The 14,711-nt window shown below is 31.8% G+C and overlaps 1 protein-coding gene across 2 annotated transcripts in view; it reads right to left on the reverse strand.

The window, feature by feature from the left end:
- LOC107452196 (uncharacterized) overlaps positions 1 to 14,711 on the reverse strand; it is a 51,905-nt gene that overhangs the window by 2,190 nt on the left and 35,004 nt on the right. The window contains exons 21-26 of one of the 2 annotated variants that reach the window (XM_087163768.1): positions 10,271 to 10,387; positions 10,073 to 10,186; positions 9,854 to 9,970; positions 5,918 to 6,028; positions 2,974 to 3,085; positions 1,077 to 1,108 (exon numbers count right to left, since the gene is read on the reverse strand). In XM_087163768.1, the coding sequence (XP_087019894.1) occupies positions 1,077 to 1,108; positions 2,974 to 3,085; positions 5,918 to 6,028; positions 9,854 to 9,970; positions 10,073 to 10,186; positions 10,271 to 10,387 (603 nt within the window). The remainder of the gene's footprint in view (positions 1 to 1,076; positions 1,109 to 2,973; positions 3,086 to 5,917; positions 6,029 to 9,853; positions 9,971 to 10,072; positions 10,187 to 10,270; positions 10,388 to 14,711) is intronic. The other variant, XM_087163769.1, reaches the window with a different exon arrangement.

The following is a 14,711-nucleotide window of genomic DNA, read 5'->3' on the forward strand; positions in this document are numbered from 1 at the left end:
ACGGAAGGAGAAACAGGGTTCCCACTCAATTTGAGAAAAAAAAATTCCCTGACTTTCCAGGTAAATTTCAATGAAAATCAATACCATATTTTACTTATGTTACGAAATTTTTCATCAGAAAATTTTAATTCTTTTATTTGTAATGCCAAGTATTAGATTTTCTATGTAAAATAAATATTATATGAGGAATGAAGCATTTCAGTTTGTCTAAAATGTGAAATTTTTACAATAAATAATTGTAATAGATGTTGGAATTATTTAACTAAAATCTCAACAACTGAATACTGTTACTGACAATTTTAAGACTGGTTTTTTTCCAGGTATAATGAAGGAATTTTCCAGGTTTTGTAAAAAAATTGCAACTTTCCTTGACCATTCCCTGATTTTTGGAGTTGAAATAAAGTTCCCTGACAATTCCAGGATTTCCCTGTTCTCCCTGACCCGTGGGAACCTTGATGAAAAAAATAGAAGAAATGAATAATCCTAATATAATGGAGAAGGGGGGAGGCGATATATCTACTTGTTAGTAAATATGAAACTGCTAACAAGGTTTTTCATATACAATTATAAAAATAAATGGTTTGTTGTACTTTGCGAAAGGAATCAATTAATTTCTCATTACTTAATTTCAAAATTAGGAACGAAATTTTTTAGCAGCTGGCACTGCTAACTGCGATAAAATAAAAATTCATTTGAAGACAAAATTCACTATACCTCCGCAATTCTTTTTTCTTCATGTGTTCTGATTTGCAACAGGAAATATTCTTTTATAGTCAGCAGCGCCATCTGTTAATGAACTTCTAACTAATTATAAATTAAATAACACTTTGTTTCCTAAACAAAATGCAGTAAATAGTTCATTGCTACCTCCTGTTATTATAATTTTTTAAATTTTTAATCTGACAATTGTTATTATGTGGATGAAAAGCCATATCATTAATTCCTCATAGGCGTTTTTTTGAATTCTGTAGCGTAGTAAACCTCATCAAGCCCTACCCAATAAACCTGCTTAAATGAAAACAATTAAGATGGCAAATGCGATGTGCGTAGTTGAGAATTAAGAAAGATTAACTTACTTTGAATATAATTTATCTCAGATCTCCGTTTCCTGAAAAAAGAAAAGCAAAAATTTTAGTTAATTTCACTCCATTTTCTGATTATATCACCAAATTGCAGTACTTCAAAGTCTACGTCATTCATTCGCGTTGGCCTATAAATGAAATATCCTTTTTCTTATTTTGGAAATTAAGAAACGTCCCTATGTTAAACCCATCTTTGTCGGATTTTATTTTTCGAATTTCCGACCCAAAAAAGCATATCTTTTTATTGCTGAAAATTAATATATATTCTATCCTAAATTTGAAAATTCAAAATATTTTTGTCAGAAAGCATTTTTTTTGCTTGACATATCAATGGAGAAATATATGATGTTCCATCCACTAATCTCCAGTTTTCCCTGCAATACACCCAAGTTTTATCTTTAATAAAAAACACTGACCCTACCGTTATAACAGTTTTACAATCAGTCTTGGGCATCAGAATGTAAAAATCATATTTATCACTAAACTATCAGAACTATTTTGGCATACAACTGTAATACTAAAGAAAGCGAAATTAAAGAAAGTAAAAGTGGTAATACTAAAGAAAGCGAAATTAAAGAAAGTAAAAGTGATTTTGATTATAATGAAAGGCGGGAAACTTCACTGCTACAATTGTGAAGAAAGTGGGACCAGTTGCACTAACTCTTAGAAATATTCAGAAATACAAAACGAATAACGGGATTTAAAGAGGCGTGTATGAAATAGTATCGTATGAATAGTGTTTTATGCCAAATTAATTGGAATAAATTTTGTTAATTAATTTTAGAATCAAATAATTTCTTAATTAGTTAAAAAATATTCCAAAAAACAGTCATAAATTAGTAAACTGGTTAAAGGTGAGGGATGGATTAGAAAGGGATTCACGATGCCGTAGAAAGGAGTTCTTTCAGAATGGTGTGTTATTTATGGTAAAAGTACAACCAACAATTGAAAAGGAATGCTAAAATAAATCAAACTCGATGAAGGGTGGGTTTTGTAGACTCTATATTGAAATTTGAATTTCAAAATTTAATATTTTGTTACTTAATTTTAATATTAAGCTTAGGCTTATTGGAATAAAAATGTCGTATTTTCAGGATAACTATTCGACTTGTTACGTTAGAAAACCATCCACTTTTGACTTATTTTATTATTATTATTACTTTTTTATAACCGTCGTTGAACAGACGACCCAATTTTGGGTTTACGACTACTAATGTTCAACTCCGTAACCTTGTAATTTTGAACCAATCCCGAAGACAAGGAAACTCCTGGATTAGTACCCCCAGAGGTATTGATTTGTAATGGGAACATGGAGGACTTTGAGAATCGACAGATTTAGCGTGCATCAGTCAACGTTTACTACACGGGGAGTTTTCGGGGCCGGCAGGGATCGAACCAACGACCCCTTGGACATGGGCCCCGTGCCGTACCAACAAGGCTATCCCGGCCCCATTATATTATTTTGTGCTTATTCGGCATGTAAGTCATTCTCAGAACTAACTAGTCAATGACTATTACACAATGTGCAATGCTTTTGCAAAGGTAAGTCGCCCTTTTATAAACGCCGCAACTTAACACACCTGTTATAAATACCCATTTATAATAACTAAATGAATAAAGAGTTCCTACAAAAAACAATTAAAATAGTTTTTGAATGTGATAGAAATTTATAATAACTATCGCATATTAAATCAGCAATAATCGATTCTTATAATTTTCTTTGCGCACGATTAAATCGTACCTCCTTAACTTCAGTACTCTCAAATTTTAAAATATGAATTGAAACTATTGTATGCCACTTTAATGTTAAAAAATCATAGATTTTATAATTTAAAATATAAACAATCACAAATTATTTTAAGTTTTAGATATTAGGTATTATGTCTTTTACCTTTTCATGCGTAAAAGAATCAAAATTCCTAATACAGCAAGAAGCAAAAATCCAGCACCACCACTCGCATAAATAATTGTGTCTACAGTATCTCCAGCTCCGCTTTGCAAATCTAAAATGAAAAAAGAAGTTATTCAAAGCTACTTAAAGTTAACTAAGAATATGAATTATTATTGTCTATTCTTTTTTCGATTTAGGGATATATGCTGATTTAAAAAAATTTGTATACATTTTTTAATCGTTTTAAATTCAATGTTTTATACATATTTTTTCACCAGACTCTGTCTTTCTTTTTTTTCAGTAACTGGACATTTTAATTATACTCGAACATATCCTATTACAATAAACGTTTAGTAATAAAAAAAACTTCAAACTGATTTTTTATTTCGAAAGGGTATTGCATAAAAGAAGAAAATAAATACTCAAACTCCGGATACACTTAACTAATACATGCAAACTTTTCTTTAAAATTACTTAACTACAATGATCATCAAAATGTTAGGTGTTATTATAATAAATGAAAAATTCATAAGTATGTTACATAGGAAGAGCTTGGAACAAGAAAAACAAAGTAATCTCCCAAATTTTCAAATTATTGAGGTGAGTTTTTTTTTCTGGTTTTTTCCTGAATAACACCACGATTTATCGATAATTTAGCATATATATGTTACGGGCAATGTAATTATTTAGGTCAGTATTCGTAATGCTTAGTTATTATGAATAATGACCATTAAAATTGGGCAATTTGATAAATTTAAATTTCTTTACGATAATTTCTCACAACATAGCTTAGCTATAGCTTAAATATTCAAAAAAAATTAAACAAAGCGTTTGAATCAATTTTAAACTGATACCGAAATTATTGCTTTAAAATTTAAAAAAAAATAATAAAAACTGCGCCAGATAAGAGTAATTGAAGTAGTTGCTTTATACAGCGCATGTGCGGGAAAAAATTTTAAAAAAAAATTATCCAGGTGCATTTAAAAGTGGGTGAATATCCCAAGACACCTTGTGGCTATGTGTGACACAAATTGCTCACTTGAGCATTATACATAATGACCGGGCAATGTAATAATTGCAACATAATTTATCATTTTGTCATATCCTTTTGGGCACATAAACAATGCCCAATTATTTACATTGCCCGTGACATATATATATATATATATATATGTAAATGCCTTGGTTACATTAATAAAGTCAATCAAGACATTTAATGATTATGCTTATTCTTTAATGATAACATGAGTCACACAGACTCTTAAACAATTGAGATCGAACCAAACAGGTTCCAGTTTCACACAGAAACATATTTCAATTAACTAATTTTATAGTCACTTAGAGTCTTAATCACTAAGATTATCAGTTTCACTTAGAAACTACTCCGACAGACAATTCCAACTGCCTCTCTTCATTTACATCAAGAAAGTTCTATGCCTTTCGTTCAGACGAGCGACATCTGGCGGGATAACATAGAGGTTGCTGTCTCGCTTCTTACATATATATATATATATATATATATATATATATATATATATTTCTTTAATGAATAATGATCTTTTTTCGAAGAATAATCAATACGAATAAATTCGCAATGTGATATCGTCCACTCGCATAAAGCACTTGGTACATTTTATTAAATTAGTCTGTTGTTGAAAAGACTTTAAATGTCAAAAGTCGTTTATACGATGTTGCCAGAAGTGCTATAAAGTTAAAATAGTGGTAGCTAGTTAATGATGTAGAAATTTAAGGTTTTGAAACTCACTCTATCGTTTAGAGTTCTGAAAAGTAAAGACTGTTACAACAAGTTACAACTGCAAAATCCACGCCGAATTGGAAGGGCAGGACTTAGGCCTCGTAATGGTTACAATAGCATTTTAATGAGTACGGAAAAGCAAGCACGTATTTCCTCATTCTATGTTAATTCTACGAAAAAAAGCTTGTTTCGTTTTATCTCTGTGAATTTTAACTCAGGGCCAATCACAGAATGTTACTCGTATGCTGTGATTCATGACCAAACAATTATACAGAACTTAATAAATTCAATTTCAAAAAATAGAATAAAAAAACTCATTAATCTAACTGATAAATAAGTATTTTGCTATAAAGTTACGGTAAAACCGTTTGGGGCAGATAGTTGCATTTTTTTTGCACATCTATAAAAAAAACAAAGCCCGTCTTTTTACATGTTTCTCAGTGATAGCAGGAAAGGGTTTCAAAAAATAATATTAATTTTTAACTAGTTGTTATATTTAGGTTGAAAACTGAAAAAGCGCTGTGTCCACTTTTCTTAAAAACGCTTTTCGAGCTGTGCCCATATTTTAAGTTCGCATTTTGTGCCGTGTCCAGATTTCAAAACACACCGACGTACTCCTTGGAAATAAAAGGTTTCTTGGGAGTTATTTCTTTATATAGCTTTTCAATTCTTATTTACTTCAACAGGTAATCAAACAGCTTTAGATGCTTTCAGTCCTGTTTTCCTCAATGATTTGACTGGTTTTGATAGCGTTTTTTTTCTTTGCTTCTTATTATATTAATTTGCTACTTCTAATATGTATATTTTAATGAGGTCATTTTCGACAAGGATTCTAAAAAACCTTATTAATACTTAGGATGATAATTTGAAAATGATTAAAAAAAAGTTATTTTGAAAGTGGGCATTATAAAGCCCCCTGTATAAAGTTTGGAAGCAGAGCCCATTTCAAATGTTTGGGCGAGAAAGATGCAAACGCAATTGAATAGAGCTGAGATTAAAGCGCGAACTCACATGTATCATACATATCATGAACATTTGACGTGTTTAGGTTTATTTTTCTAGTTAATTACTAAAGATTCTCTTTTTCCTTTTTTTAAATCTTTTCTCTGTTCTGAAGTATTTTTTATCTAGAAGTCTTGGGTGTTATCTGATGATTTAAGAGGAATATTAATATTAATTCTGTATTACCTTCTTTACACCTTTTTCCGGCATACGATATATTACACTCGCATCTAAAACTTTCTGAATCTCTAAAACAGCTTGCATTATTGCATGGATCTTGCAAGCAAGGATCTTGAGCTGGAAAAAAAAATTAAACATGATACAACTGATAAAATCAATATCTTAAGTTAAGAAGTTAAGCTGGAATTTCGTACATATTGGAAATAATAGCAGACGTGCCAACCTAGCAAAATTAACATTCCGGAGTTTCCCTAACAAGAATTCAGGAGATTTCAGGAGGGGTAAAAAAAGGTGCATGATATGCAACATTTGGCACTTCTAAGGAATTTTAAGTAAAAAATTTATTAAATATAAGAATGCAAGAAATTTTACACACTAATAGAGCAATAATTGTTTAAAAATATTAAATGGAAATAAAATAATTAAACACAGATTTAGCAACACAAAACTATATTAGGTAGATACTTTTTAAATAAATACCATTTCCTTAATAAAACATTATTCAAAAACCCTTGACACTGTAATAAAAATACACAGAAACTTTTAAAAAATAAACAAATTGAATAAGTATTTTATTTTAAAAAACCAATTCAATACTAATGTCTGTACAATAAAGAACCAATTATCCGGGATGCTCGGGACCATCGCTATCCCGGATGTCTTAATTTCCCGGTTTCCTGGATCGACAAAAAAGTGTCGTTAATCGATGTTTTATCAAACCCAAATTACAAGGAAAAAATGTAAACACATTTTAAAGTAAGAGAAAAAAGAAAAGCTCTCTTAAATCTAAAAAGGAAAAAAATTGTAGAAAAATAAAATTTAAAAGAATAAAAAAATTTGCAAGTTTAGACAAGAAAAACAAGTTTAAAAAATAATTACGATTCCTAAATCAACTAATAAATAAAACCAATGATTAAATAACGCAATATATTTCATGGGGGGGGGGGCGAAAATAAAAGGAAAACCTATTAATCTAAATAAAAACAACACTTGAAAATTATCGAACCGAAACGATAGTTAAAAAACGGCACTAGCATAAATATTAAAACCTAGAACAAGGCAAGATCAACGGACTTTAAAAAAAAAAAAAAAAACTAATGAAAAAATTTGGTAATACAAATAATTTTATTGAGTGCAAAATTTATCATGAAAAAGAAAAAAAAAAAAAAAAAAACGTAGTGGAATCAGAAAAACGAAACTGCAATCTGCTTCATAAAATAATTGTATGCTTAAATTAATAAACAATTCTCCTTTTTTTTATATATATAAAAACGCGATTTTTAATTAAAGCAGGTGTGATTCCACATCAAGAAAAACTTGCGAATGATACCGCACTTCCAAAGAATCAGAATTTATTCAAAAGAAAAACATTTTATTTTTATTAATCGATGTCAAATAGATAAATATATTTTTCTCTTTCATCTTCTGTTCACTGATATGCATGTGCAATGCATTTTCCCCACCCCCTCGTAAATCAAACTAGCAAACGAAATCATCATGCCACTCCTTTGAGTTTAACGTAACGACCTTTGAGTAACGACCTAAAAGAGAATAAAGATCTAAAATCTTCAAGGTCGCGGAAGAAATGACGTTTCTCTGGGTAAACGGGGAAAAAAATTCTTCCCTTCCTCACATTTTCCTCTACTCAACTTCAAGGATTAGTCCAGTTTCCGCTTTTTTTTTCATATCGTTTTAGTTCAAAATGGCGGGAGAACCGAGCAAATTTTTTTTTCCGGATTATCTGGATACCAGATAAATGGTTCTCTACTGTATGCATGAAAAAAAGAGTTGCAGACTTAGCTCTCCGCAATTAAGTCTTGCTAAAGTCATTGGTACATGATTTGTTGAAATTGATCCATACTTCCGTTTCGACTTAAGACATCCTTGAAATTTCTTTTTTTTTTAAATATACGAAGACTAAACGAATAATTGATATCACGTTGCTAGTTTACGAGCTTGTTGCCAACCGTGGAAAAATACGCATTAAAAACTATAAAAACAGCAAGATACAATATCAATTCCAACTATCGAGAGTACGAGTTTCCCCACTCCTGAACGGACGTCACTCGATAACGACATGTGACGTCATTGCATTCAACTCCACACGAAAGAAGAGGAAGATTTCACCCGCCCCCAGTGTAAGGGGGCGGGTGAAATAGGAGTGTTAAGAGGTAACGTTGAAGAGGGGGAAAAATAAAGCATGTTCAGTTACGCTTCAGGCAGATGGTAGTTTGATAAGAGGGGATGGAATTCAAGCTGAAAGAAAAACTTACCTTCGCACTCGCGGAAAAATTAGGTAATTTTGAGTTTGGCCGTCGATCGCAGTAAAATTCGGGAGTTTTTCAAATCAATTCCGGAGGGCGGGAGAATAACTCAAAATTCGGGAGACTCCCGCAAAATGCGGGAGAGTTGGCACGTCTGTAATAGTATATATTTCATCGTGAATGACCGAAATTAGTGTGACGACTTTCACTGATAAATGTCAACAATTAAATAATCCATTTGATAAATTTCCGAAATTTATACCAGATCTGATTTGATATTATTTTATCGATTGATTTTTAAGTATTTATTTAATATTTAAATATCCGATAAGAATAGATTAGGAAAACACGAGTGTTGCGAATATCACGCAGGTATATAACCAAAATCCTGCAGGATTATAACCGATAATCACAACTCTTATGTTTTTTTAAAGATTTAAAATCTTTGCCCGGTTTTCCATACTTTGATATTTTAAGGTAAAATGCCTCTTTTTGAAAATATGTTCTTTTGGAAAATATACCGTTCTCGTGAACAGAATATAATTATTTTTAAATGAATATACGCTTAAGAATAATGTTAAAAACAATAATCTCGCTCTCGGAATTACGAGAATGAGAGAGTTCAGAGATTTTCAATTGCAACATCTATTTTTTTCATCGAATCGAGATCTTCACTGTAAAAACTTAAAATTATTATGACATACAAAATGGCGGTTCAAGGCAGGAATAAAGAAAATTATTATTTTATAAAATTTCGACCTGTAACTATTTGAATGCTTTCTTCTTTTCTTCCATTCCATTCTTTTAGAGAATATGCAGGCCTGGAGCCGCGATGGCTCAGGGGATAGAGAGTTCGCCTTCCAATGAGGTGAACCGGGTTCGAATCCCAGCAATGGCTGGTCGATACGAACTCTGCATCCGGCTTGCACCTACCACAATGCTGACGTAAAATATCTTCAGTGGTAGACGGATCATGGGATCGAGTTCCCCTGCTGTCAGGCTAACCGTGAGAGGTTTTCGTGGTTCACCTCTCCATGTAACGCAAATGCGGGTTAGTTCCATCAAAACGTCCTCCATGATGGCAGATTTATCCCAAAAATTGATCCAGAAGTTCCCTTGTTTTCTGGATTGGATTCAAAATTACAAGGCTACGGAGTTGAACATTAGTTGTCGTAAACCCAAAAAATTGGGTCGGCTGTTCAATGACAGTTATAAAATAAAATAAAAATATGTTGACCTGAAGGTCGTATGTAAACAAAGTTATTTTTTAATCACCTTATATATCTCCATTATACCAGCATGGAAAAAGTTACAACTCAAACTTTACTTCGCGAAAATTTTGAATGACTTAGAATACGGGACGACATTTTTTTTTTATTAGTTTTTTCTATTATTGGATATGAAAAAAGTTTAAAATTTATTATTAACTAACCTATATTTAGCGAAACATAATATCATAACTATCAAAACATTACGGGAAAGAAAAAAACTGAAACAGCTACCTAGTACCTATAAATTACCTAGTACCTACCTCACTACCTATAAATGTTGAAAATTATAACTATGTATTGTCTACATATATTAATAAAGAAACATAATAAGGCTCGAAAAATTATTTTAAATAACAAAATAAAATGACAGCATTTAATTTTAAAAAGAGAATACTATAAATACTTACATTCTTCGCAATTCAGTCCCTTAAATTTTTCCAAACAAGTGCAGTAGTAAGTATTTCCATCTGAACTGCAAATACCGCCATTTTTGCAAGGATTTAGACTACAAAAATCTTCATATCCTGAGGAATGCAATTAAAAAGTCTATTCTGAAGAAATGTCAATAATACACTCATAAATTCAATTCAATTTAATTTTGAGAAAAATTAAGATTTAATAATTACGTTCTTCACATGCAGGTCCTCTGAAGTTTTCTGAACACGTACAGTGATATTTATCTCCTTGAGAACTACAAATACCATTATTTTTGCAAGGATTTTGCATGCAAGGATCTTTGACTACAACGAAAAGCAATTAAAAAATATGATGTAAATGGCTATCAGTAACAATCACGTTAATTTAAATACAAAAATATTATTTACGTTCTTCACAATTAGTTCCTCTAAAGTTTTCCTTGCATGTACAAGAGTATTTATCTCCATCAGAATTACAACTGCCGTTATTTTTGCAAGGATTAAGGATGCAAGGATCTTTAATTTCTGTAAGAAGCGATTAAAGAATCTGATGAAAGGGATTAGTAATACATTTATAAAAATATTTCAGTTAAATTTTAATAAATCAATTTTAAATTGTTGCACTCGAGGCAATAAAGTAAGTTTAGATTCACTAATTGTTGAAATTTAAAAATTTAATAGTTTAACATAGATTTCGAAAAAGAGCTGGATCGAGGTGGGGAAAAAACTAAACGCATAAAATTACAAATATTAAATGCGTTTTTTACTTATCAAATTGGAATTTTTACAGTTTATACTTCTGTCATTTTAAAATAATTAATGCGATCTAAAATACAAACACAAAAAATAAACAAAAAAGAAAACATAATAAAATTTATCACATAGTTAATTAAAATATCTATATCAGTTAAAATTAAATGGAAATATTCATAAAAGCAAATTTAAAAAAATCTTCAAAGGAGCAGTGATAGATTTCAGCGGTTATCAGAAACAAAGAACTGAGGAATGGTACGTCGGTTGGAAAAAGGAAGACAAACTTCGAAAAATGGTTAGTATTGCCAGATGTTTACTAGTAGTCTTTGTACCCCCAGAAAAGTTTATTTGCTTCGTAAGTAGCACTAGAAAGACCGACACTCTAGGAGGACTGAAGGAGTCAGTTTGGTTCTTCCCAGATTGTATGTAGCTCAATTAATCATCAAATACTTAAAATATAATCATAATTAGTTTATTAAAAACCAATTGTAGACTTGATTATCAAAATTCTATAGCATTTTACTCGATTTCGTTAATGAACCGAATTTGATTAAATGAATATATTATATATTTGATTAAATTAAACACTTTTGAATTATATTTATATCTTAGTTTCTTGGATAATTGAGTTCCCTTTTTTCAATTACTAATAATTAAATAATTATGCATACATTGAAATAATTTTGTTTTTTCAATGAAACAGGGGAACCTTATACTTACCTTATACCCAAACCTACCTGGAGTTATGGAATACCTAATACTAGAATACCTAAGGGGCCAATCTGACTCTTCCGGTATTTCCAAGTATAAGGTTTGATATAAAATTTTCTAACTAACATGAATAATTAATTAAGCACTTTTAAACATGAAACTTGAATTAACTTTTTTAAACATGAATGATTAAATAAGCACTTAAATTAGATCAAATTCTGAAAAGTCAGAAATACTCAACACATTCAGAAAGTTATTTGAATTACTAAGCAACAAAAAACGAGGTGGGGCAAATTTGCCCCATTCGTTGTTCCAGGGTGTTAGCTAAAAAGAACAAATGTCTGTAACTTGAAACAAAAGATAATATTCGATAAAAATTAAAGGCTTAGGAGGATTAAAATTAACTTATCACGTCATCGTTGAAGTCATATCTCTAAAATGAATGTGATCAAAGTTAATTTGAAAAATATACGCTCAAAATACTAAAGGCAATTTTAAAAATTTTAAAAATAAATCACAAAAAATAGTTTTATTCCTACATATTTTAGAGCCTTTAAGTGGGGAGAGGAGATCCTAAATATTTTGGGGGTCTAATAATTAATGTCAAAAAAGGTCCCCTTGCTAAATATTACGTAAGCATAATTATGACAAATTGTACTCTCTTATGTCAGCAAAAGTAAGCAAGCCGTCACCTTCAAGTTTGCTCACGTATGTCTTAACTTTAATTTTGACTATTATTGTGGAAATCTTATTTTAGGATAAAATTCAAATAAAAGATGTAACTTCACAGAAAATAAAATTTATGTTTTTTATTCGTTTTATTGAATTTTGAGTGGAATATTCCTTAAGAATCTTTTGAATTTCCTTTTTGTTTTCAAACCTCTTGACTCTGAAACTTTTACGAGAAATTTTTTCCAATTCCTTCTTTCCCCGAATTGAATATTAAATTTGAAATTTTTCCAATTGCAATTTTTTAAAACTTTTAAAAAAAGAAAAAAAAAAAAGAAATTGAAAAATATATAGATTTTTTTATGTCTTACGTAAGCATTGTTCGTACCTCTCCTCCACTCTTGTCTCCAAAAACAAGTAAATAACAAAACTCATTCAGTCAGAATTCCCATGGACAGGAAAATTTTTTAAAATGGTATTAAAAGTGAGATAAGTCTATTTGTTTAAAGCATTCAATGAATATTAAATTTAAAGGAAGTATACATGGGCGCAAAATAAATAAATAATTAATTAAAAAAAACTCGGGGATAGAAAGATAAATATAATCATTTTTCAGTAATATTGAAAAATCTTAGCTACCACTTATTTATTTTTTCAAAATCGTGGGAACCCTGTAGGTGCTTTTAAAATACACTGGTTATCATAAATTAAGGAAAATTCACAAAAATCGCGATAACTCAAGAAATTACACATGGAATTTTATGAAACTTACCCACAATATACAACACATAGTAAGGTATTAAACAACATAAAAAGAAATTATCAGACATTAATAGTAGTATAGAAATTAGCACATGTATAAAATAAACAAATTGGAAGTATCGGTTTGCAATAGAAAAAGTACCTTTAATATGGAATATGATTGCCTCTAGAAGCAATACAGCACAAACAGCGATGTGTGATGCTTTCAATTATGCGGTCTATCAGTTCAATAGGAAGTGAGAGCCATTGCTCTTGTAAAGCAGTTGCAAGCGTGGCAAGGGTCTGAGGGGGCGGATTGATGGCAGATACACGCCTCCCTAGAGCATCCCAAACGTGCTCGATAGGATTCAAGTCCGGGGATCGAGCTGGCCACTCCATGCGAGTAATTGTTTCCTGTTGAAGATAATCATCAACAATGCGAGCTCTGTGTGGTCTTGCATTATCGTCCTGTAACAGGAAGCAATCACCAATTGCCCCGGCATATGGGCGCACATAAGCATCAAGGATGTTGTCTCGATAAACCTGAGCATTCACGGTTCCCCTTGGAAAGACATGGAGGTATGTGCGCCCTCCTAAGGATATGCCTCCCCAAACACAGACACTGCCTCTTCCGTATGCATCTCTTTCACGGATGTTTGATGGATGATAACGGGTCCCAGGTTCTCTCCATATCAAATAACGTCTACTGTCACTTTCTAGACTAAACCTGGACTCATCCGTAAAGAGAACAGGCCTCCATTGATCTGACGTCCAGTGGACATGTTGTCGGGCCCACTGCAAACGGTCTCTCCTATGGCGTGATGTGAGCGGCACGCAAATGGCTGGTCGTCTCGCATACAGACCACCTTCGTGGAGCCTTCTGCGCACAGTTGACGTTGACACCAACCTTCCGGTGGCTGCAGCAAGAGAGGATCTAAGATGTGTCGGAGTAGCGGTTCTATTCCTGCGTGCACTTAATGTCAAATATCGGTCATCGGCACTGGTCGTAACAGTTGGCCGTCCTTGACTGAACCTCCTAGATGCCGAATCTGTGGTTTGAAATTGCCTCCAAAGTCTATGAACCACAGATGGACTCACATTTAGCCATCTGGCCACTTCTGATTGACTCTGCCCTGCCTCTAGTCTCCCGATGGCTCTCCATCGTAGTTCTTCAGGCAAATGATGCCTAGAGGTCATTATTACGAATTGGCTATCTCAGATTTTCAATGTCGCAATCACAGTAAAATTTGTGTGCTTTCTCTCAAACTTGGACTTTTATGCTCCAGGCAGATGACGTAAGCCGAGTGCAGCGCCACTAATTTGCATATTGCAATTTTACTCAGCTACTCTTAGTGGACAACATATGCAAATTTTGCACGGTTTGGCTTACTTTTGAAAGAGTTATCGCTATTTTTGTGATTTTTCCTTAATTTATGATAACCAGTGTAATTGAACGGCCTCCTAGTTCCAAACTTGTCCCCCCCCCCCCATTATTTACCGTAGGGAAGATAACGGAGTTTACATTTTTGCCTGTTTCTTGCATCAATCGAAGCAGTTATACTAAACATTTAGACATATTAAATAAATAGACTTAAGTTACTTTTAAATTCCAGTTACTGAAATAGCTACCTAATAATACAGGGTTATTCATAATTCCCTCCGCCTGTAAACGCCATTTTTCTTTACTACAACTGGCTTCAGTGCTACATGTTACTGCAATCTACCGGCAACTGCTTAAATTAAAACTTGAATACTTTCGGAATAATTTGATATGTTCTTTTTTGCCATATTCGTCTTCGTTTTTTTACTATAACGCTTCGAAACCCCGGAGGGAATTATGAATAACCCTGTATTATTATTTTCTTAGAAAATATGTCCTTGGATTTTACAGTCAGGGCAAATTAATATTAAAATTTTAATCAAGAATTTCACAAAAAAGGTGAATTGAGAATAAAATTACTCAATTCACAGTTCT

The sequence above is a fragment of the Parasteatoda tepidariorum genome, chromosome 5 (genome assembly GCF_982258835.1).
Source record: "Parasteatoda tepidariorum strain Cologne lab strain chromosome 5, Ptep-v5.0, whole genome shotgun sequence".
Taxonomy (NCBI): domain Eukaryota; kingdom Metazoa; phylum Arthropoda; class Arachnida; order Araneae; family Theridiidae; genus Parasteatoda; species Parasteatoda tepidariorum.